Source organism: Podarcis erhardii, assembly GCF_964252035.2.
Source record: "Podarcis erhardii genome assembly, chromosome: 1".
NCBI classification, from domain to species: Eukaryota; Metazoa; Chordata; class Lepidosauria; order Squamata; family Lacertidae; genus Podarcis; species Podarcis erhardii.
The window spans coordinates 112,422,478-112,444,532 of record NC_138497.1 but is presented as its reverse complement, the minus strand read 5'-3'; the positions used below and the strand labels follow the sequence as shown (position 1 = coordinate 112,444,532).

General features: G+C 41.3%; 1 protein-coding gene across 2 annotated transcripts in view; it reads right to left on the bottom strand.

The window, feature by feature from the left end:
• Positions 1-119: 119 nt before the first annotated feature.
• Positions 120-22,055, bottom strand: part of CERS6 (ceramide synthase 6) — a 77,763-nt gene continuing 55,827 nt past the window's right edge. The window contains exons 5-11 of one of the 2 annotated variants that reach the window (XM_081873198.1): positions 15,513-15,563; positions 13,277-13,369; positions 10,669-10,797; positions 8,905-9,011; positions 2,350-2,506; positions 1,259-1,282; positions 120-464 (exon numbers count right to left, since the gene is read on the bottom strand). In XM_081873198.1, the coding sequence (XP_081729324.1) occupies positions 303-464; positions 1,259-1,282; positions 2,350-2,506; positions 8,905-9,011; positions 10,669-10,797; positions 13,277-13,369; positions 15,513-15,563 (723 nt within the window). In that variant the 3' untranslated portion in view covers positions 120-302. The remainder of the gene's footprint in view (positions 465-1,258; positions 1,283-2,349; positions 2,507-8,904; positions 9,012-10,668; positions 10,798-13,276; positions 13,370-15,512; positions 15,564-22,055) is intronic. The other variant, XM_081873199.1, reaches the window with a different exon arrangement.

Below are 22,055 nucleotides of genomic sequence, written 5' to 3'. Positions count from 1 at the left end.
AAGCCTACAGAAGAAAGTACTGCTCCCATCTGGTCATGTATATATATCTATATACATACAGCATGCCTACATAAAGAACATGGTGTGGCGCTGTCATTCACAAACAGGAAACACAGCAGTACGCTATCAGAAGCTTTAAATACTCCATGTGTTTTGTTTTTCTCTGATGTTGAGAAACAAAAAGAATAAGGGAAGGAAGAAAAGACAAAACGAAACGGAAAACAAAACCCAGCATTCACAACCGATTGACTTCCAGTAGCAAACAGTTCGTCTTGTTCGTGTATCCGTGTTTAATCCAGGGATTAGTGTTCCTCTGCGGAGTTGCCCCCAGTGAGATACCCGTTTGTTCCGTTTGTTCCGCTCGTCCCATTGGTGGTGGCTGAGCTGTGGGAGGTCTTTGAATGAGGAGCTGTGGTGGGCTCTTCATCTGAACTAGACTCAATGTCACTTCGGTCATCCTTTGCCTGAAAAAAAAAACAAAAAAAAAACGGGTGTGAAAAAGGGGGAGGGAGTTAACGTATTGGAGGTTATTTCATAACGGAAATTAAATCAACCCTCCCCTTGTTCACACCCCCCAAATCCGAAGTTAAACATAACCTATCAAGCTTCTATCTAGCCTTTACTCTTAAAGCTTTTCATCTGTTTGCTTTCGAGTGTTGCACACAATAGTATGGTGGGGAACAACTGCTCCTGCCCTGTCTCATATAAAGTGAGGTTTTGTTGTTTTAACATTGAAGGAGGGCCACATGGGTGAGGGAACCTAAATCACCTCCCCCCGCCCCCATCTTATCTCCCTGTACGCTATCAGTTCAAGCCTTTCTTCTTCCAGCCCAGCTCACTTCTGGTCTTGGAAGCAGGATGTGAGGAGGTAGAGAAAGGAAGTGGAGGTGCAGGGAGGTGGATTTGATATCCCGCCTTTCACTCCCCTTCAGGAGTCTCAAAGCGGCTAACAATCTCCTTTCCCTTCCTCTCCCACAACAAACACTCTGTGAGGTGAGTGGGGCTAGGAGACTTCAAAGAAGTGTGACTGGCCCAAGGTCATTTCCCATGTTTAAACAAACTGATACATATCTCTCTTTCACTCCTGAGAACATGCTCAATACCTTTGGGCTTGGAAGCCCTCAACAAGCGTGCATTTTAGGCAGAGTGGCTGTGCAGAAAGACAACCACTGAAGAAACAAGGAGAGAAAATGCAATAATAATGATGATGATGATGTTTGTGTGGCATGTGTGTTCATTTTCCCTCAGGGAAACTTACATGCAAAGGGTTCCACTTTCCAGCCTTCAAAGGCAGCAGAAAGAAAATAATTAAGAAGGTTAAGAAAGAAGACACATATTGTTTGGTGTTAAACAAGTGACTTCTGCTAGGACGGAAGAGAACAAAATGCAGTTCTGAGAGAACAGACAGAGAACTACCACAATCACTGAAGGTTCAACTCCATAGAAGCCACATTCTCTGACATAGTAGCACCCTGTTACTGTCTATACAGACTACACTGCAATACTATGGGGTTGCAGAGGAAGCCCTGAATTCCAGAGGCCTAGCGTGAAAGCTCAGGGCTGCTTTGCACATTGCAGTTTTAAGGTGTACCTATGGGTAGGGACGCAGTTGGTGCTGTGGTCTAAACCACAGAGCCTAGGGCTTGCCGATCGGAAGGTCGGCAGTTCAAATCCCCGCGACAGGGTGAGCTCCCGTTGCTCAGTCCCTGCTCCTGCCAACCTAGCAGTTCGAAAGCACGTCAAAGTGCAAGTAGATAAATAGGAACCGCTCTAGCAGGAAGGTAAACATGCTGGCCACATGACCCGGAAGCTGTACGTTGGCTCCCTCGGCCAGTAAAGCGAGATGAGCGCTGCAACCCTAACGGTCAGGGGTCCCTTTACCTTTACGAAACCCTTTAGAAAAAATGCAATGTATGGAAGCAAGCAAACCCATGTTTGCAAGTGCATAGATCATACAAATGTGTTTGCCAGTGAACTGGAACTGATAGCAGCTTCCGGACAAGTTTACATTTGAAGTGGAAGATGCAAATTTCCTGCCAATATCATGGGTTTGTGGCCTTGAGAAGTATAGCAAACAGCTTCTCTGGTTACAGTAAACAAGTTCCATAGATGAACCAAGGTAAGCCTAAGTGGAACAGCTGCCCTGAATCAGCAGCCCATGCTCAATTCAACTGAATGCTCAGCCAGTCAATATTATACATACAATTTCAAGACCTGATGTGTCTTCTGGAAGGGAGTGACAAGTTTTTGCCATAGATTGATAAAGTCAAGTGACTTGAGGGAACTGTGCTAGTTGAAAAAAAAATTACACACTAGAAAGCAGAAGACAGTTTTTGTTTTTTTCCTTACCTTGCCTTTCAAAATTGCTTTATAGGCTGCCTTTACTATTAGATAGGACCAAAAACAGTGGAGAACTTGAAGTACCAGAAGTAAAATGATAAAGATCGTCAAGGAAGGAAAGCCACCAACTGCTTCGGGCAGTTCAAATATTGCTGTGTTCAATACCCTGGAGAAAAGAGAAAATGGCAAGTCAATATAAAACAAGAGAGAGATGGTTCATTTCTCAACAATGCTTCCCACCCCTACTGGAGTCATTATGAATATAATAACAGAGCATGAAAACTGGTCACTCAAGCGAGCCCATCCACATTATCAATGATCTCCAATATGAACAAGGTCTGGGATGCTTTAAAATCAATACATCTGCATCATGGCTTCCCAAAGTGGTTGATACTGACCTCCTGGGGTCAGTGGAACTGTGCATGAGGTGAATAAAGACCTTGGGGTCAATAGGGGGTCAAAAAGGGCCTGGGATTTAAAATAGGTTTGTGAGACTGGGCGGTGGGGGGAATAATTAGGAACTATGAGTTTCAGAAATAAAAGGCATACGCTTCCTTTGCCAATGAGGAGCCTCTGTATTTAATAAGATGCCTCCACAAAACAACAGTACTCTCAGACCACGCTGTTTCGTTGCTAAAAGAAGCTGTATACAGGTGCAGAGTTTCACTTTTCAAACAATTATTTTTATAGCATCAAAATAATAATTCCAACACCTCCCACAAAGATATAAAAGGAAGCTGTCATCTGGAAAACTTCAAGCTTTTATTGAGCTACAACCCCACCTGCTGCCCCGACTTATTCATATGCTTGTTAAAAGCCATAATTCTCATTAGAATGCTATTATTTTCACTCGTTTTACTTCCTTACTCCTTACATGTTATGATTCCTAGTAATGGTTACTAATGACTGATAAGTGTTGACTGCATATTATTTCTTGACTTTATTTCATTTGCATTCCTAAGAATTTGGGTCAGTGTCAATGACACCTTTATAAGCTCATCAATGGGTCAAAATGAGCCCTGAAATTTGAGAAACCCTGTTTCATGGGAGGCAAGTCTACACATTGCTTTGCTTTCCCAGTGACTCCCATTGTATTTTATTTATGTTCCTCCTTTCTTCTATGATGGAAGTCAAGGTGAGGCTTCCAAGGCAGTCTTCCCAAACAAGACACTCACCTTAGCCAGCTCTGCTTATTTATTCGTTGTTTCACCTCTGAATTATCAACCCGGGACATTCAATCTGGATGAACTAATGTATTCATCTAAAATGCTTACCAGTACTGTTTCCATTGGACTGGTTCCTGCATATTAAAAGCCCTGCATCAACACTAGCATATCATGTGACTTGAAGTACTACTGATCAGTTACCGTAATCTCATTTTGGTGTGAATGATATATGACCCGTTGAATCCCCAAATGGACTAATCAATAATTAACAGAACATCAGCATATTGAAGATTGTACAAGCTATTCTAGGGCTCAACTGATATCAAGTTATCTAATAGAAAAATGAATGATTACTAGCAACCCTATTGTTTTATAATCTTCCAACTTTTTGTGAGGTGGGAGAGACATAGATGTATATATTGGTGAACTGGTTAATGAAATGTGTGTGTTTCATATTACATTCTTCTCTCCCACCCCCACTCTGCATTCTTACCTAATGAATAAACCACCACTCTGATTTGATGCTTTTGACTATTATCCCAGTGGACTGAATCATAACAGAAACTAGTTTAGGTAGCTAGACAAAGATTACTAGTGCTGCTGACACTCCAAGACACTTAGATTGATCCATGTGATAATGAATTGATCCATGTTATGACCCTGAGCTATGCTACTAATACTGTTATAAGGATTTGATTACTTAGTTTTAAAGGAAATTTAAATACACTATATAAAATGAAATGTTTATATTTTTTTGTAATAAATCATTGTTGTTCAATGATAAAGACACACCTGGCTCTCATAGGTTCTGCAGTAAATATTTAGTAAGTTTGACTAAAGGGGGGGACTAATATGGATGATAGCTCACTGAATTAATATTTTCTACAGGGGTTGGGCTTTGCAGCAAATATAACAGAGAGCTTTGTGGCATCTTAAAGACCAATAGATTTATAATTCCACGAAAGCTTATGTCATAATAAATTGGTATTTATTGATATACAAGACTCTTGGCTGAATCACAGTTGTAGCAGACTGAATTTAACCACTAGATGGCATGTTTAGCAAGTTAACGTCAACTGTCTATATGGCATTGGGCTTGTGTCAGTAAATCCTCTGACATACATTAACTTGGAATGCCGTGCTGTTCTGCAAACTTTTGTGGTGGAAAACTAACATAACCAGTATGGCTGGATTTAAGCCTCACACTTGGGATGGTTGACAACTGGGGCCAGAGGCCACTAAAGTAAAGGTGCCAAGATAACTTCAGATGAAAGATGGAGAATGAGACTCATGGTAAAAAACAACACTCAAGTTAATCAGACAAAAGGCTCTGAAGAATCTTCTCAGCGCTTAATTTGGAGGGAGGAAAATGTATTCATTTACTGATTTTTGTATGTTCCTTGGGTAGTTCACAGAACAAAGAAGCCCAAAAAATGTGAGAAAGTAGCTAGGACCTGAAATGCAGAAACATCAAGTAACAGTGGGTGGTATACAAACAAGTTGAAGGGTAGGACTTGACCACAGTTATCTAACAAAGCCCATGGCTTGGCAGGGATTTGAATCAGTTTCCCATTGTCCTAATCCAGGTGGTTTGCAACTCACGACTTGGGAAATACTGACCTATAGGAACCCTGTTATGGCTACAGAGGAGTTAAGACCAGTTCCAATAAAAAAACCTGTGCATTTGGAAAAAGTTGGCATTATTCCATTCTAAGTTGATGAGAATCTGTTAGTATTATTACTTAATTTATACGCCGCTTAATGCAAAAAACAGACTTCCAAGTGGCTTCTGAAGTATAAAAACCAGGTTTCAAAAATATCACTAAAATGCACACTAAAACAATCCCACATAAACATCCATACTGTCAACTAGACAGAGAAGAAGCAGATTATCAGTTGGAGAGCAGAGCCTTTCCTGACCTGCCTATTTCTCTTAGCTAACTAAGACAAAAGAGTTTATCATTCATAGCCTTGAAACAGGGATACACCTGCACATGTGTGGATGAGGTTAGCAATGGAGCTAGACAGTCCAGAAGTATGGCCTAGTAGTGGTGGGGGCAGGAGGCAGACCAATATAATTCAGACTCACAAATATGCCACAATGGGAATGGAGAGTGGCTGATGAAAGTTAGAAAACAGCAATAGAAAAACACGAAGAGTCTTCCAGCTTAAAGTATTTAACATTTCCTACTTAAGTTATCTGTGCACTCCTTGACTGAGCTAGAAGAAATCTTTCTAAACTTTTACCGCTGCAGTAACTACACAAGCCATTAACTGCACATTGCTATGGATTCTTCGCTCTCAATGGTCAGTGCACTTGCGTATTACTGATGACATTTCTCTGTTCTCTTCTGCAAAAACACGCAGAAGTGTTAAGTCAACTACAGCAATCTAAAACTAAAGCGCACACACGCACGGGCTTTCGGGTTCACTTCTCTGTTCTTGCAGCAAGTCTGAAAGTATTTGACACAAGTACTTGCAAAATGTATGCCACAAAAGAAAGGTAACTGACAAATGCATCCTTTCATCATTTTTCAGTATGAGATAAATTAGTTTAAGCTTAATTATCCAGCTGGACTATGCATCTGAATAGGTATTTGTAAAATTTATATGCCACTAACCTGCTCACAGGGGCTATTATAGCAGCCTGCAATAAAAATTGCATGATATGCCAGTATTTATTCCTAAACAAGCCAAAAGAGAATTTCCCAGAAAGATGGCTTTTAAACAAAGGAGAAAGATGAGGTGGCAAAATGGGAACGTCTTTAGCAACTGCACAACATATAAAATTTGAAGCATTAATCATTAAAATGGTGGTGCCTTCTGTTTTAGCATTCTCCACAGAAATTTAAAGTAATGACCACCTCTGAATTTCACATATTGGACAGGGTTCTATTAATTCTTATCTGCTGAAAACTAAGGGGTATATTTAGCCATCTTTTTGCATTAATTTAAAATGCATTTTTAAACCACCCCAGACATTGGATACTAGACTTACTTAATTTTAGCCCAGAAAAATAATGGTGCTTCCTTAGTTTCCCCATACTCTTTAAAAATTAGTACAGTCGTACCTTGGAAGTCGAACGGAATCTATTCCGGAAGTCTGTTCGACTTCCAAAACGTTCGTAAACCAAAGCGAGGCTTCCGATTGGCTGCAGGAAGCTCCTTTGGAATTGCACAAGGAAAAAAACGAAAAGAAAACCTGCCTCTACAGGGGGAGGTCATATGTAAACAAGCAGATTTTTGCAATATCTTCCTACCAAACCATTAAAAGAAGGTTTTTTAAAATTCATGCAAATGTTCAAGGATGCACGTGAATAAACTAACACTACCAAAAGGCAGTGGAGGTAACTATTGTACAGATTTCCTGGCTTATTTATTAAATCCATCTTCCTGATACCATTAAACTAGGCCAAAGCCACAGAATTGATAATGATTACATGAAATTTGTGCTCTATTGTTCCATGCTGCTGCTGCAGAGCCAGCTGGTCAGCTGAATGCCCCCCAAACCACCTTTTGTGGTGCTCTGTTCACATGGACCGGATTAGCAATGCAACTATGATGACTTAATCAAAACAGGGTTGTTTCAACCCGATTTTGTTTGTCCTGTAGGGGCTTTGGGGACCTTCTCCAGGAAGAGCGGAAGAGTTAACTGAGGATCCTGCACAAACACTGACAGATGAAGAGCTTGAGGAGCTGGTGAAATCATGCGCAGAAAGCGACAGTAAATAAGATGGTGATGTTGAGCACGAGGCAGCAAGCTGGGACCTGTAAAAATATTCCGAACTCTTCCGTGCAATTAAGCACATGAACAATATGATTTATGTCAGGGAACTGCCATCAGCTCAGAGGCGAAAGGGCAGTTGTGTTATAGGGAACCACCAAAAATCTTGCGAAGCAGCTCCTCCTCCGGCGAGGAGGAAAACCCCACCTCCAGCGGAGAGGAGGTGGTGGGACCAGGGGATGCTAGGGAGAGCCTCAACGCCGAGGCTGAGCAAACCAGAGAGGAGGGAAGTACCCTTTTGCCAGCGCCCACTCTGTGCAGTAGGTTTCGGTGCAAGGAGGGGAGGAGAAGGCTGGGGGTCACGTGACTGTTATGCTGGGGGGGGGGTACAAGGACTGCCCACTCCCAGATTCTGCTAGCGATTGAGCCGGACATGAACTTATGACGCTCTTCACTGTAAATAGTTTGCACTAAGAATAAAGCCTGGAAAAGGCAGGTTGGAGTCTTACCTGTTTGCTCTCGAGCAACCACATCAGCACCTGACAATTTATGACTACGATCTCTCCATAAAACATACCCTGGATGACACTATGGGATTACAGATACCTCAGAGAGAGATGTTTGAAGAGGCAACAGTGGCAGGAGTGATCCTGTGAGGAAGTATTGCTGTAGGTGGTAACAATTAGCCCCCAAAGTGGGGGCATGTGATTGGGCTGGCTGGTTGGAAGCATTGATTGATTAGTAGCTCGGAGAGAGGACTCTGGAAAGTGACCCCCTCCTTGACAATGCTGGGTTGTTAAAAAATTTTTTGAATGGCTTCTTACAGGTTTTCCTTGCATTACGTGTTTGTGTGTAGTTCCCAGGAACTGACCCCATGCGTAAGTTGCAGGCTTATTGTACTTGAACTTTATTTATGGTGCACAACATGAAACACACAGTTTAGTTGTCTACAGACTCAGATCACATTATATCATATTCTGTGGGTTCCACTATGAGATAAGCTGATTCTTTAGTGGTCCTGCCAAACTAATTCAGTATGAGAAGCAGCAGTACATAAGAAAAGCAACCATAGCCCTTGAGAATGACAGGCAAGAGGCCCTAGAGCGGCAGTTCCCCAACTCATTTGGCCTAACACTCCCTTTTTTTGGGGGGGGGGAGATACTCAGTGCCCTCCCTGAAATCCACCTTCTTTAAGTGAACAAGCAGAAGGATGTAGTCACAAATTTGCATTCTTTTATGTATCTATGTTTCTACCTATGCCCCACAACACAGTAAAAGAAAGATGCTGTTGTAAATAGGCAGGCAAACTGTGACCCAGTTTCCAAGCCTGGGTGAAGCCAAAAAAGGGTTTACCCAAGCCTGGGAAAGCGGAATCCAAGGGAGACCCAACGACGCCTGACTTGCCAGTAAGCATCATTCCACAACAGATGAAACATGTGCAAATGGCTTCCCAAAATTTTCTTATCTTCTTTCTTTATGCTTCCACTGCCCCCTTATTTTTATCCAATGAGCCCCATTGCACCTGAGGCTACTACCGCCTCCCCCTTGATCGTTCCAGCGTCCCCCAGGGGGCGGCATCGGCCACCTTGGGAAATGCTGCCCTAGAGGCAGGATGTGCTCTATCTACCAGACTTAAAACCCCTGTAGTTCCATGGAAGCAGCAGATTTACTCACCATAAAGGATACAATCCAAGCCTTGTAATCATGAAAATGACAGCAAACGAGAGGAAGAGGAAATCACACAACTTTTGACACTTGCAGTAGTTTGCCATTTTGGCTGCCTATAACGAGGAAGGAACACGGGTTATCTCCTTAATAAAGTTATGTCTAAAATAATTATTGCACACAGTACCGGACAATTAATATTCAAATGATGCATAGCATATCAGTGTGAACTCTTTAGTGCCCTTACCCCTTCTACTGACGATGCTTCACACAGCGGCCTCATTTGCATATCACACTAAGCCAAACCATGGCTTAGTGTAATCACACAATTGTGCAGGTTCTGGGAGAGGAGATTATGGCTGCCTCATTCTCCCTGGTTGTTTTGTTGAGCCAAGTCATTGCTTGGCTTCATGAGTCACCCAAACACAGGCTTGCAGTTTAGCTCTCTCCAGACCAACCAAAAGTGGTAATCATGGTTTACTACTCATGGTCTCAGTACAGGAGAGTTAAAAGGACCCCCCAAAAGCCAACATTTTAGCCTTCTTTTCTGTGTGTTTTTTAAAAATAAAAATCAGAAAAACCTAGGGCAAATAAAAATTCAAACTATACTAAAAGAAGCAATAAAAAAGACAGACGCTAAGGGTGCAATTCTATATACATTTACATTGGAATAAATTCCATCAAGCAATATGAGATAACCTTCTTACCAAACATGGCATGAATAGGACTGTGCTGCAGAACACAGCAGAAACAGATTTTTGAGAACTCACATTAAAAGCGATTAGGTATTCCATAGACTTGCCTGTCACATCTCATGTGTACAGGGGACAGAAAGCAAGAGCTCTGCAGCTCACCTTAAGTGCCATGCAGGCTCACGTGGGAACAGGCAGTTCTGGAGGTAGCCTGGCCCCAAGTCCTTAAGGGCTCTGAAGGCTAAAACCAGCACTTTAAATTGATCCCAGAAACAAACAGGCAACAATGAAGATGAGGAACATGGCTAGACTAATAAGCTCCAATCTTTGGACCCTAGTCTGGCTGCCACATTTAGGACACGAATAACTGAGGGCAGGTGTGTTTTCAAGAGAGGAGGCAACAGCAGGTAAATCATTCAAAGCTGATGAAAGGAAGTCTTCACTGCTGCCTGTATACCCAAGGCGCAAATAATGTCTCTGCACTGCGCACCTGCCCTTTCAGGGGAAATATAACCCTTGTTTGCAACAGGCTTTATATATACACCCAGGTCTCCCAGAATAAAAGTGATGCTAGTTATATAGACCTTTGCTATGATTCAGCAACTACATAGTATGAAAAGGCATTGCCATAGTCAGTTAAAATGTGGAGATTCTATGGACTCCCAAATCCTATATGGTTTTTTTTCAAGAACTCAGTGAATAGCCATGTTTGACAAGTACAGCCCAACTGAAAGCATTTTACTCAAAAGAATGTTTCACTGTGCTCACGGTGCTTAAGAAAAGCAGCACTGAGCCACCTCTGAGACAAATTTCAACAGCTAGAAGCTTTCATGGGCTTTAGCAGTGTTTCCAAAATTTGGGTCCCCAGCACCAGCTGTTTTTTTAGACTACAATTTCCATCATCCCTGACTGTTCTTGCTAGCTAGGGATGATGGGAGTTGTAGTCCAAAAACAGCTGGAGACCCAAGTCTGGGAAACACTGGGCTGTAGCCCTACTACTTTAAAACGCCGTTTGTTCTGGAAGAAATGTTTTGAAGACATGAAGATTTATTATGGCTAAATTTCTCTCTCTTACTCTCACCTCCAGCACGCTGTCCACCACATCATGAAGACACATAGTTAGGACTCCCACTCGGATGAAATTCACTGTGTAGGAGAGGGTTATCAAAATGACTGCTATGATATGATGGGTAAACATGATGGTAAAGTCCTGAGGTGGAGAGATAAACGGAGTTACAACATTTGTTCACAAATTAATTTGGCTTTTCAAACATTTGTTCTTACAGATATATAAAATTAAATAAATGCCAGATATACAAACTCTGCACATATATTTCATGAGAGAAGATTAGAATGCAGTCAGGAACTTAGCAGGGGCACAGGAAACGGCCTTGTGCTGAGTTAGGCCATTAATCCATCTATCTTACTATTGTCTGCAAAGAATGGCAGTCGCTCTCTGGGGTTTTAGGCTGAAATTCATACAGCACCTTCTGAGTCCTGATGCTCTACAGTTTAGTTTTTTTGATTGAAATATTTACAGACTGTCCAGTATACTCAAATATCGCAGTAGCGCACAATAGTAAAAAAACAAATTAGAACAGTTTTCCGAACAGAGATTTGACAGTGCCCACAATTTTTTTTTAGCATCCTACCAAAGGTGCACAAGGTTGGAGCCTGTATTACTTCAAAGGGGGAGTAAAATACAGCCCATTCTAGCGACAGGCCCATTGTGATATTGCAATATTTCCATGCTGCTTTTTTCTATGTAAGCTGATGTTTGTGCAAGTTCGAAGAATTATGACAGAGCCTGAAGTTGTAAAAGGATCAAAGTAGTTTAATACCATACCAACACCGCCAAATTCTTTATTTGCTGGTAACTTGAAGTAGCAAGGCAGAACTTAGCAGCAGCAGGAGGGCATCTGTTTCTAGGACTTCCCTTCATATACATCACAGCATTTTCAAGTATAGTAACATCTAGAAACTGCCAGGGCCTTTGCTAAAACTACATGACTGCATTTCACATGAATCCAACACATTCCTTCCCTCTCAAAAATGCAAATAAACCATTTAATTGAGGTAGCCATTTTCTAAAATCCTTTAAACTGACCTCAAAACAGCATCTCTCTCTCTCTCAAAATACCATCTGTCATCTGACCAAAACTCAGCAAACACATACATAAATTTGACTGATGTTAAAGTAATGACATTCTGGGGCAGCTATAAGCTTCTTAGGAGACCACACTCCCCACATGACTCTTTCTGTCTTCCATAAATACAATGTAGGAATGTGTAAAACAAACAATATAAAAACAATCACTGCCCCCCCAACTCTTGCGAATACATCAAAACGTAAAGTGTGCCACTGTGAACTGGTGAAAAAAGTTCATCTACCCAGTCACATTATTTTCGCGGAATGCTGAGCTGATAATACATGCTGGACTGCAGATATTGCTCATTAATCTTCAGTCAGGCAGGGATAATCTACTGGAATTTATACCCCACCAATAACTGAAAGAGGCTTTTGAACATCAGCAGTCACAGTTCTATTGGAAGGTATTTTCCCGTCAGGAAATTGCTATTAGGGCAAAGAGCAGGGTAAGCACATCTCTGTGGTAGATTTCACTCTCATTCTAGGATCACACCATTGCCGGACATGATCCAACACATCTTTCCCCTCTACAAAGAATATTCCTTCTCGCTACCAAATTGGCCCTGAAGGCCAAGAAGCTGGATCTCCTGCGAAAAGGACTTCTGTTTGCACAATGGATCTTCCTCCCTCTTCTCTCTGCATGCCCTCTATGCTCCCCCAAAGTGGCTCCTGGAGGGTTGGAAGAAACCCCTAAAACAGCACATCATGGGAGAAGCAGGGGGATGGCATGATCAGAACAGTGTGATGTTGAATCCCTCTTTGTATGTTCTGGTACAGAATTCTTCCAAAGCTTTTTGGAGGGGCTGGAGTTTGCTAGCAGACTGTAGTTTGTAGTAAACAGTAGTTTCTGTAATCACCGTATGTTTGCGCAATGATCTAATAAATTGTCTTAAATGCTTTGACTACTCAGAGCATTTATGTGACTGAGCAGAAGCCAACCCAAATTATTTGAATTAACTACATTCATTCGATAATTGAGTTAATAAAATGGATGATGAAAATGCTTATTCTTCTGCTCTCCAGAAGTGAATCCACCATCTCTAAGCACCAGTGACGTTTGTTTATTCAAAAACATTTTCAGTTGATGGGACTCGTTAGTTGAATCCCCCGCCCCCCCCCCGCCCCAGACGGAGTTTGGAGTCTGGTAAGTGCTGCTGGTTTTGTAAAGGGTTTCTAGGGTTTAGAGGATGGTTGCAGGCTTTTCCAATGTTGTTTTAAATGTACACAATGTCACTTAAATGTGTGGTGCCTTTGGAAAGTAGCCCCCACATATATGGGAGTTGCCTGTATGGCCAATATTGCCACACAGCACTGGAGATGTTAAAAACCATTTCAAGCTGGTTTGGAAATGTCAGCAAATGTTGCTGCCCCAAAATGCAGTTGTTATCCACCGCTGCCATCACTGCATTTAACTTTTACAGGTTACGTTCACAGCTAGAAACGGGTTGTTGCTAATTCAATGTGCAAGCGTTCACCAAAGCGTACTTTCACAGCCTTCTTTAAAAACAGATGCTCCTTAAAACCCACAGATTGCTCTTACCTTTCTTTTGATGTCAATGAACTGAGAAAACATTAAGGACCAATAGTACGACAGCTGAAGCATGTAGTAGTAATGCATTTCTGGCATCAGCGGCTGAAAGGAGGGGATATAAATAAAGAGATTAAAACAGAGAAGTTAAAAAACCTTCAGATCCTCACTTGAATGGCAACCTCAGGCCACTTACAGAATATTTCCTATCTGGTAAGATTTCTAGCGAGTTCCTCTCCTGCATTAAAAAAAACTTACGGAGAGAAAAAACACCACCTTACCAACGCTTATCCTTTTCTTCCTCTATGCGGCTCACATTGCTTCCTTGCACTGGCCTGGTCTGCAAACACTAAACCATAGCTGAAATAAACTATTGCATAATCTGAATGAGCTGCATGCCCACTGATCAAATTGCGAGGGCTTCACTCCTCCAAGGCTCATGGTGTTTTTTCCCCCTCCAAACAAACCACAAAAGCCCTGGTTTGAATGACAAAAGGCCAGAATATAGTTTGTTTCCCACCAGCACGGCAGGAATGAAGGAGGACCATAATAATAGTAATAGTAATAATAATACCCCGCCCCACTCTGGGCAGCTTCCAGCACATATAAAAACATAATAAAATACCAAACATTAAAAACTTCCGGGTACAATAATAATAATTTTATTATTATTGATAATAATATGAGCACAATTTCAGTAGTATGCCGCTCGTTCACATTCACCCATAATTTATTTTAACCCTGATTTCAGTTCTTTCATATAAAAGACTTCATGGAATGCTGCATGACTATTAAAAATCTAGTAAACTCTATGCACCATCTTTATCTTCAAGGCCATAATACGGTACATTTTGAGATTGTAAGTAATGTGAAGGAGATTATGCGTTGAAATGTCTTAGTTGATATTTTAGAATGTAAAATGCTATTTTATTTATTGATTTGTTTTACCTTGTGGGCTTATAGCCGAATAAAGTATTATCTATCTATCTATCTATCTATCTATCTATCTATCTATCTATCTTATTTTAACTATGATTTAATGTGACACATGAACCAGGCTAGCATTGACGTATTATGAATATGGTGCAAGGCAAGCCTTTTTGATAAAGGGAAGAGCTGTGACTCTGCCTAATTCTGGAAATTAGGGCCTCCTGTATGCATTCAAATGCTTTGCACAAACCTTTTTGGCTGGAAACTTTTACTTATGTGGCTGGCTGGCATGTGCAACACTTGTCGTTTTCTATTTATGGCACACTGTGGGGAAATGGGTAGGTGAACCTACCTTTGACCAAAGCAGCTGGACTAGTCAGACTTTGGGTCCTTTCCGACTCTAATTTCAACAGCCACCACCTTAAAACCTCTATATAAATTATTCTCCGCATAATGTGCTAATTAAAGGGATGTATTTGCCTTAGTGCTGACACGGAAGCAGAGTTTTATTTATTTATGATTTGGATAACCCAGATTTGTCCCCTACCAGCTAACGGGGATTTAAATGCTGTGCTGTACAGCAAATGTATTTCGCATCACCCTTGCAAATGGATAACGTGCCAACGTCTATGCTCATTACAGTACCTTGAAAACTGTCCAACATGTTTTAAAAAAATAAAAGAAAGCCCTTTCTCCCATCCTGCATGTTCAGATGATTTTTTGTACCCTAAAAGGTTGGGTTTGTTCCAATACCTTTCAGTATGATTTGCCTTTCAGTCTATAATCTGCTTACACAAGTGGCACCTACAACAAAATGTTGCATTGTGGCATCACCTCTTAACATTAATGCTTCTGTTCAGGGTTTTCTTCAGGCATGCCCTCTTTATGTTGTTGCATTCCACACACAGACACCCCCTCAGTTTGCCAGTTTTCCCCCTCAGTTGAAAAAGTTCAGTGTTTCATAGCTTTATCGTAAGGCCTTGTTAATTAGTGATGCTGGTGAAGTTCTTCAGAACCAGGCTCAGAACCAGGGACTGGAAAAATCTGCCTCCAAGGAAGAGGAAATGATGATGATGACAAGTCCTGAATGCCTTTCTAGAGCAGAAATTGTAGCTTCTCCCACCTGTCTTTGCCCCCCACCATTCCTCCTTATCTTCCCTCCTCATTGGCAGCATGTAAGAAGTAGCAGCAATGAGTGGAGAAGAAAAAGAAGAGTGTTTTCCTTCTCCTCCACTTCTCCTTCCCTTCCATCCATCCGCCATCCAGATTAACAACATCATGGTTTATTTTATACTCATTTCCACGCAATACCCATTACCTGATATGGGTATCCAGTCCAGCACAGCCGAGTGTTCCACACCCAGGGACTCTTTAAAAAAAAAGGGAGGGGGAGAGAAGAGAAGCAAACAAGTTTAAATGTTGGGAGATGTTACAGAAATGCAACTAGAGTTGGTGGTAGCTTTACATTTCCCTCCACAAAGAATTTAGACGAGCGTTTTGAACAGCCTCACAATTACTTCCATTGCATTTACAGAAACGAAGTTATTCATATTATTTTGAAACCGATCATTCATGAAAGCTCTCTACAATTAGTAGCATCCTGAAAACAATAATCTGATTCTAATCAAGCTACGGATAAGATACATATTGTCCCATTTTTGCTCCCTAAATGACAATCACTACATTAGCAAAGAAAAACAAGGGGTGTGCTGCTATTGCTTGAGAATATTTTGACACATACTTAACCAAAATTGCAACCATCATTTTAAAATGATTTGTTTTGAGAATGGAAGCACAAATTAAAATGTCAGTAACTGGGAACTCTTCCACAGAAAGGCAAAAATGGCTAGCTAGGTAGACATTTGAAAAGCCAGTAACTGTTTGGGCTCACTGACTAGTACCTTGGAAGTCGAACGGGCTTCCGGAATGGATTCCGTTTGACTTCCAAGGTACTAGTCATCTACAAAGAAGCCATTTTATTCTCTCAAACTTTCTCTTATGCCAATGTCTGCCAAGAATCCTGGTGCACGTCTATCCCCTCTTGATTACAGATTTGTGTGTTTTTTAAAAGCAACCCTACTAAACATTCTCCTGCATTTGAAAGTATGGTGAAGAATTTTTCAACGTACCAATAATGGGGAAAGTGTGTACATTACCCAGCTGCCAAGGAACATTTTGCACCCATTGTCTTGTCTCATTATCTTTAGGAAGAGGGGTTAATTAAGCTCAAGCGTCTAGAAGCCCCAGAACATTAATAGCTACATATATAGCTCAAAGTAATGCTTTTATCTAGTGTGTGCCAAATAAAGGTCAGGTTTAATTGTGTGTGTGTGTGTGTGTGTGTGTGTGCGCGCGCGCGTGTGTGTGTGGCAAAACTGCTTAAAATTCCACCCCTCATTTTGCATTCAACACCTTTTGCAGAAAGGCAACAAAGCTCTGGGGTTGCTCCAGCTACGGCATTACTCTCTATTTTTCAGCGCTGTTATTTTTACCAAGGTTATTTGTATGTTTGATAAGGTGGAATACATAAACCATGTGCATAAAAGCGTTGATCCAACCTCTTGGTCTCTTGACATTTTCAAAATGAAAATAATTTTATTCAAGTGGAGCTGCTAAAAATTAGCATGAAAAGCCCACACCACATCCAAATCAATTTCAGCTTTCTTTTCAGCTTCCCTAAGTGGTCTCTGGACACTGGAATGACAGGATAAAAATTATTTATATGAAGAAATAGTGTTAAATGTCTGACACTTCGTTCCAATTTACTGGACCCTTTCAGGTGCAGGAGCTGTAAGGCATGCAAAGACTTGCCCTTTGATGTTAGTGGCAGCTCTGCATGGGCATTCCATCCCATTATATTTTTTTCACCAGTACTCTTCTAGCAGGTGTATACATTCTAGAAAGAAGAAATTCTAAAACATCAAACACAAGGTGGTTCAAATGTACTACTTTAGACTGCATGCTTGAAAATAGGGGTGTAACCAGTTCTTGACAAATTCCTGAAGTTTTGAAACCCAACCAGAACACCAGTTTGCTAGAGGATCAGAGGCTTCACATTTCTACCATCCAAATGAAACCCCAAATCAAAATATACAGCATTGAAAAGTGTGCTTGTGCAGTATTTCCCCAATGTCTTTTTAAAAAGAAAAAGAAAAAATGTTGCTGAATTAAATTTATATTTTGCCCTTAATCTGAAGATCACGGGGCAGTGTACAACACAAAAACACAAATGCATAACATAGTAAAAAACATACAGTAATGAGAATGACATACATTCATACATGGAATGAGAAGGGAACAACTACAAGGGTAGTTTTACACTTTATACGGCCAATATATTTCCTGTGTGTACATTGTATTTTTAGTGACTCAGCTCAGCCACTTATTGTTATACTATGCAGGATGCCCGTACAGTTAAGCCACTAGAAAGGTCAAACTTCCTAAGAAAATCTGAACATTCCAAACCTTAATAAAATCCACAATAAAGGATTTTGAATTTTATGACCCACTGCAGGTTACAGGAACAGTCAGGTTGGTGCTATATCAGTGGTTTAACAAGATATACACTTTAAAATTCCAGAACTTTTAATTCTGATAACCAGTCTCCTGCAAGTCTTGTTTTAAAGCTGCAGGGGGCAGTCTTCTGCATGTTTGACCAGAAGTCAGACTAGTGGAGTAGCTAGTCAGGTTTATCAGAACACCAACACTTTCCGACTTGCCATGTTCCACTTGTAAATTCAAAAGAACATTAGTAATCCATTTTGAAACAATGAACCAGCTATATGAGCCAGTGTGGTGTAGTGGTTAAGAGCGGTAGTCTCGTAATCTGGGGAATCGGGTTCGCGTCTCCGCTCCTCCACATGCAGCTGCTGGGTGACCTTGGGCCAGTCACACTTCTCTGAAGTCTCAGCCTCACTCACCTCACAGAGTGTTTTTTGTGGGGGAGGAAGGCAAAAGGAGATTGTTAGCCGCTTTGAGACTCCTTAAAGGGAATGAAAGGTGGGATATCAAATCCAAACTACTACTACTACTCTTCTTCTTCTTCTTCTTCTTCTTCTTCTTCTTCTTCTTCTTCTAAAAGGCAAACCTAAGCATGTTTCATCATTATTCGCCTCCTCCTTCTACTTGCTGAAACCTCAATATAAAATGCAATCGCTCCAATATCCTTTTGCCCCCTCCAGCAACAAAGATTGCCCCTCCATGGCATCACAGGCTATCATTACTAACACACACACGCAAAGCGGAGGGTCAGCGTGCCCCTCACTGTCCCTCCTCACACACATTGTCCTGAGCTGTTAGGTTCCCCCAATCTGCAGAGGAAGAGGACTGTGTCTGAAAAACCTAGAGAGAGTGTGGGTGCACGGATGCTAAGTTGTATGCAAGCATAATATGAATGTTTACAGCTTATATGGCATGGAAGTTAAGTCCAAGAGCCTTAACCCATAGTTCCCAATATTTTGAGTGAATTTGTAGTTCTATTAACTCCTCTTTTAACTCCGATTATATTTTTAAAACATCTTTGAATTTCCATCATGCACTACAAGCATATCTTTCTCAAGTTCGTACTTTCTATCAGCAAGCCCATATATGTTAGAAAGTTTCCCTTATGCTAATCAGAGGATTATATATGCATTCCACTGGCGCATTTAAACAAGTATTCTTGATTACAAGAACTTCAAGTGGTTTCCTTCCTTCATCCCATTCCAATTGCCAGACACCTGCATCTCGTTGACATATGTCAAATTGCTGTGGGGGCACACAAGGAAGTACACGTGGTCCCCATAATGCAGCAGTCCAAAGCTTACCCAATTTAGGAGCTTGTAATCTGTATATATTTTGGATTAAGGTTTTAAATGCACTCCTTACTTACCGTATTTTTCGCTCTATAAGATGCACTTTTTCCCTCCTAAAAACTAAGAGGAAATGTGTGTGCGTCTTATGGAGCGAATGCAGGCTGCGCGGCTATCCCAGAGGCCAGAACAGCAAGAGGGATCACTGTGCAGCCTGCATTCGCTCCATAAACTAGGTGCGTCTTATGGTCTGGTGCGTCTTATAGAGCAAAAAATACTAACTTTTCCCAACACGGTTCTATAGCTGTCTTCCCAGAAATGTGCATCTGACTAATTTTGACAAGGAAATAATTTCCAACCCATTTATTCTGGAGGAACTGTTCCTATGTCCTAGAGCAGGCATGGCCAAACTTGGCCCTCCAGATGTTTTGGGACTACAACTCCCATCATCCCTAGCTAACAGGACCAGTGGTGGGAACTGTAGTCCCAAAACAGCTGGAGGGCCAAGTTTGGCCATGCCTGTCCTAGAGCATACAACTGAAGCAGGATTTTGAAAATCCCTATTGACATTTCCCTTCCTTTTGGCAAGGCTCACTCGGCTTCACTCTGCCATGTTCCAGCAGTATCCGGTGTCACTACAGTATTGCACAGAGGCAAGTGAAAGGAAGGCACACTGAAGCATTCAGCAAAGGCAAAGGATGTGATGTTTTGGAAAGCGTCTCTACCCAAACTCTGGTTCAAGCTGCATTGAGAGTTGCACTATAGCACTGCTAGGGCTGGATCTCTGGGCCCCCAAATGCCACCAAAGGACCATCCAGAGAGTGGCAGATGAAGGGAGCAGCAGCAAACAGACCCCACATAAGGCACATTTAAGACAGACAGGACAAAAACGAAGGGGAAATGTGTGATAAATCAGGACTGCGCCTCAGAAAGGGGAGAGTTAATGGGTAACAGACACAGCACGTGACATTCCTATTACGCACACTGCTCAAACCCAATGCTTGCAAAAACATTCTTTTCATATTAGTCTGTCTCTCACTCTGTGCAAAGGATTGAAATATTAATAACTTTGAGGCTCAAGTCCCCCATGTCAGCAGCCTAGACATTCTGCTGCAACCAAAAACTAGGACAATCTATCAACATGAATGTGCAAGAATAGACAGTCTGGTAACACAGCCAAATATAGCAAAATATGAAATCGTGCTCTGCTTCGGTAAGCTGAGAAGGAATGTGTTCTACAACACCTGTTTGACTAATATATGCCATGTGAAAGTCCCAATCCTTATGTGGAATACTGGCAGAAATTATCTGATAAGACATTCTGAATACAGTGGTGCCTCGCAAGACGAAATTATTTCGTTCCGTGAGTTGCTTCGTTTTGCGATTTTTTCGTCTTGCGGAGCGTGGATTCCCCGGGTATTAACGGCTTTAAGAAAAAGGAAGCAAACCCGCAAGACGTTTTCGTCTTGCGAAGCAAGCCCATAGGGAAATTCGTCTTGCGAAGCAACTCAAGAAACGAAAAACCCTTTCGTCTTGCGTGTTTTTCGTCTAGCGAGGCATTCGTCTTGCGGGGCACCACTGTAATGAAATTACACATAAATTTACGAAAACTTAATTTATGCTGGAATGAAGGAGCTGGCTATGGGAAGTACACAACTGCTCAACAGCTAGGGAATGAGATGTCAGGGAAGGGGAGATGGACTGCATGAAACAAGAAGCAACAAGTACAAGATGGGAAAGAACTGGTTTGCCAGTGACAACTAACATCGATTGCACCAATGTCTTCTTCACTAACAATGCAATACAGAATTCAGCTGGAATTGTAAGGTTAACTTGAGTCAATATGAATACCATCATTGACAGGCAGGTGTTTTGAGATCACAATGCAGTGTATGATTATATAAAAGCAATCCCTAGTTCAGTGTTTCCCAACCTTGGGCCTCCAGCTGTTTTTGAACTACAATTCCCATCATCCCTGACCACTGGTCTTGCTAGCTAGGGATGATGGGAGTTGTAGGCCAAAAACATCTGGAGGCCCAAGGTTGGGAAACACTGCCCTAGTTGACAAGTCACTCAGTGAAAAGTTAACAGTAGCTACCTACAGATAGGTAGCCGTGTTGGTCTGCCATGGTCAAAACTAAATAAAAAAATTCCTTCCAGTAGCACCTTAAAGACCAACTGAGTTAGTTCTAGGTATGAGCTTTCGTGTGCATGCACACTTCTTCAGATACACTCCAGTGTATCTGAAGAAGTGTGCATGCACACGAAAGCTCATACCTAGAACTAACTCAGTTGGTCTTTAAGGTGCTACTGGAAGGAATTTTTTTATTTAGTAGCTACCTAGTAAGTCATTTTCCTTGCCAGTTATATGCAAGAGGAACATACAATTCCATTAAAACAAACATTAAATGAGTGTTTCACCTCCTCTCCCTCTCCCTCTCCCTGATCATTCTCTTTTCACAATCAAGTTGTGCATTTTATTTTGCTACAATCTACTCTATTGATTTTTTTTTTACTTTTCTTTTTACTGATTTTATGTTTCCTTTCCCAGGGTATAATTCAGTGCTTCTGACCCATGTGTATCATGTTTTGCTATCTTAAAACAGAATGTGGTTAATTTATTTTGAAAAACCTGTATCTTGGAAGAGATCTATTTTTAATAGATGTATTAAATTAATATCCCACCATTCTTCCCAAGGAAGTCCAGGATGGCAGTTTTACAGTACCTGAAGCCCTAATGTTTAGACAAATGCCAACACCTTTGAAGTTTCCAGGAGGACACAGGAAAAGCAGCTCAGGGTAATGGAATCCACAATAACTCTCCGGTATCAATGACTTACTGGACAAAATGGGTGAATTTAGAGGTGGTGCTCTTTCCTTGCGATCAGGATCTATATAATCTTCCAGGTAAAAGCTCCTCTCAGAATGCACTATTTTGTTTGGAACTGGGAAGAGCACATAAATCAGCTCAAAATGTTTAGGATACCAATTTCCAAATAAATAGTGGCAGTACCTATGGCTCCCTCGCTTCTTTTATAACTATTTTAGCTTCCCTCCTCTAAAGTCCTCCA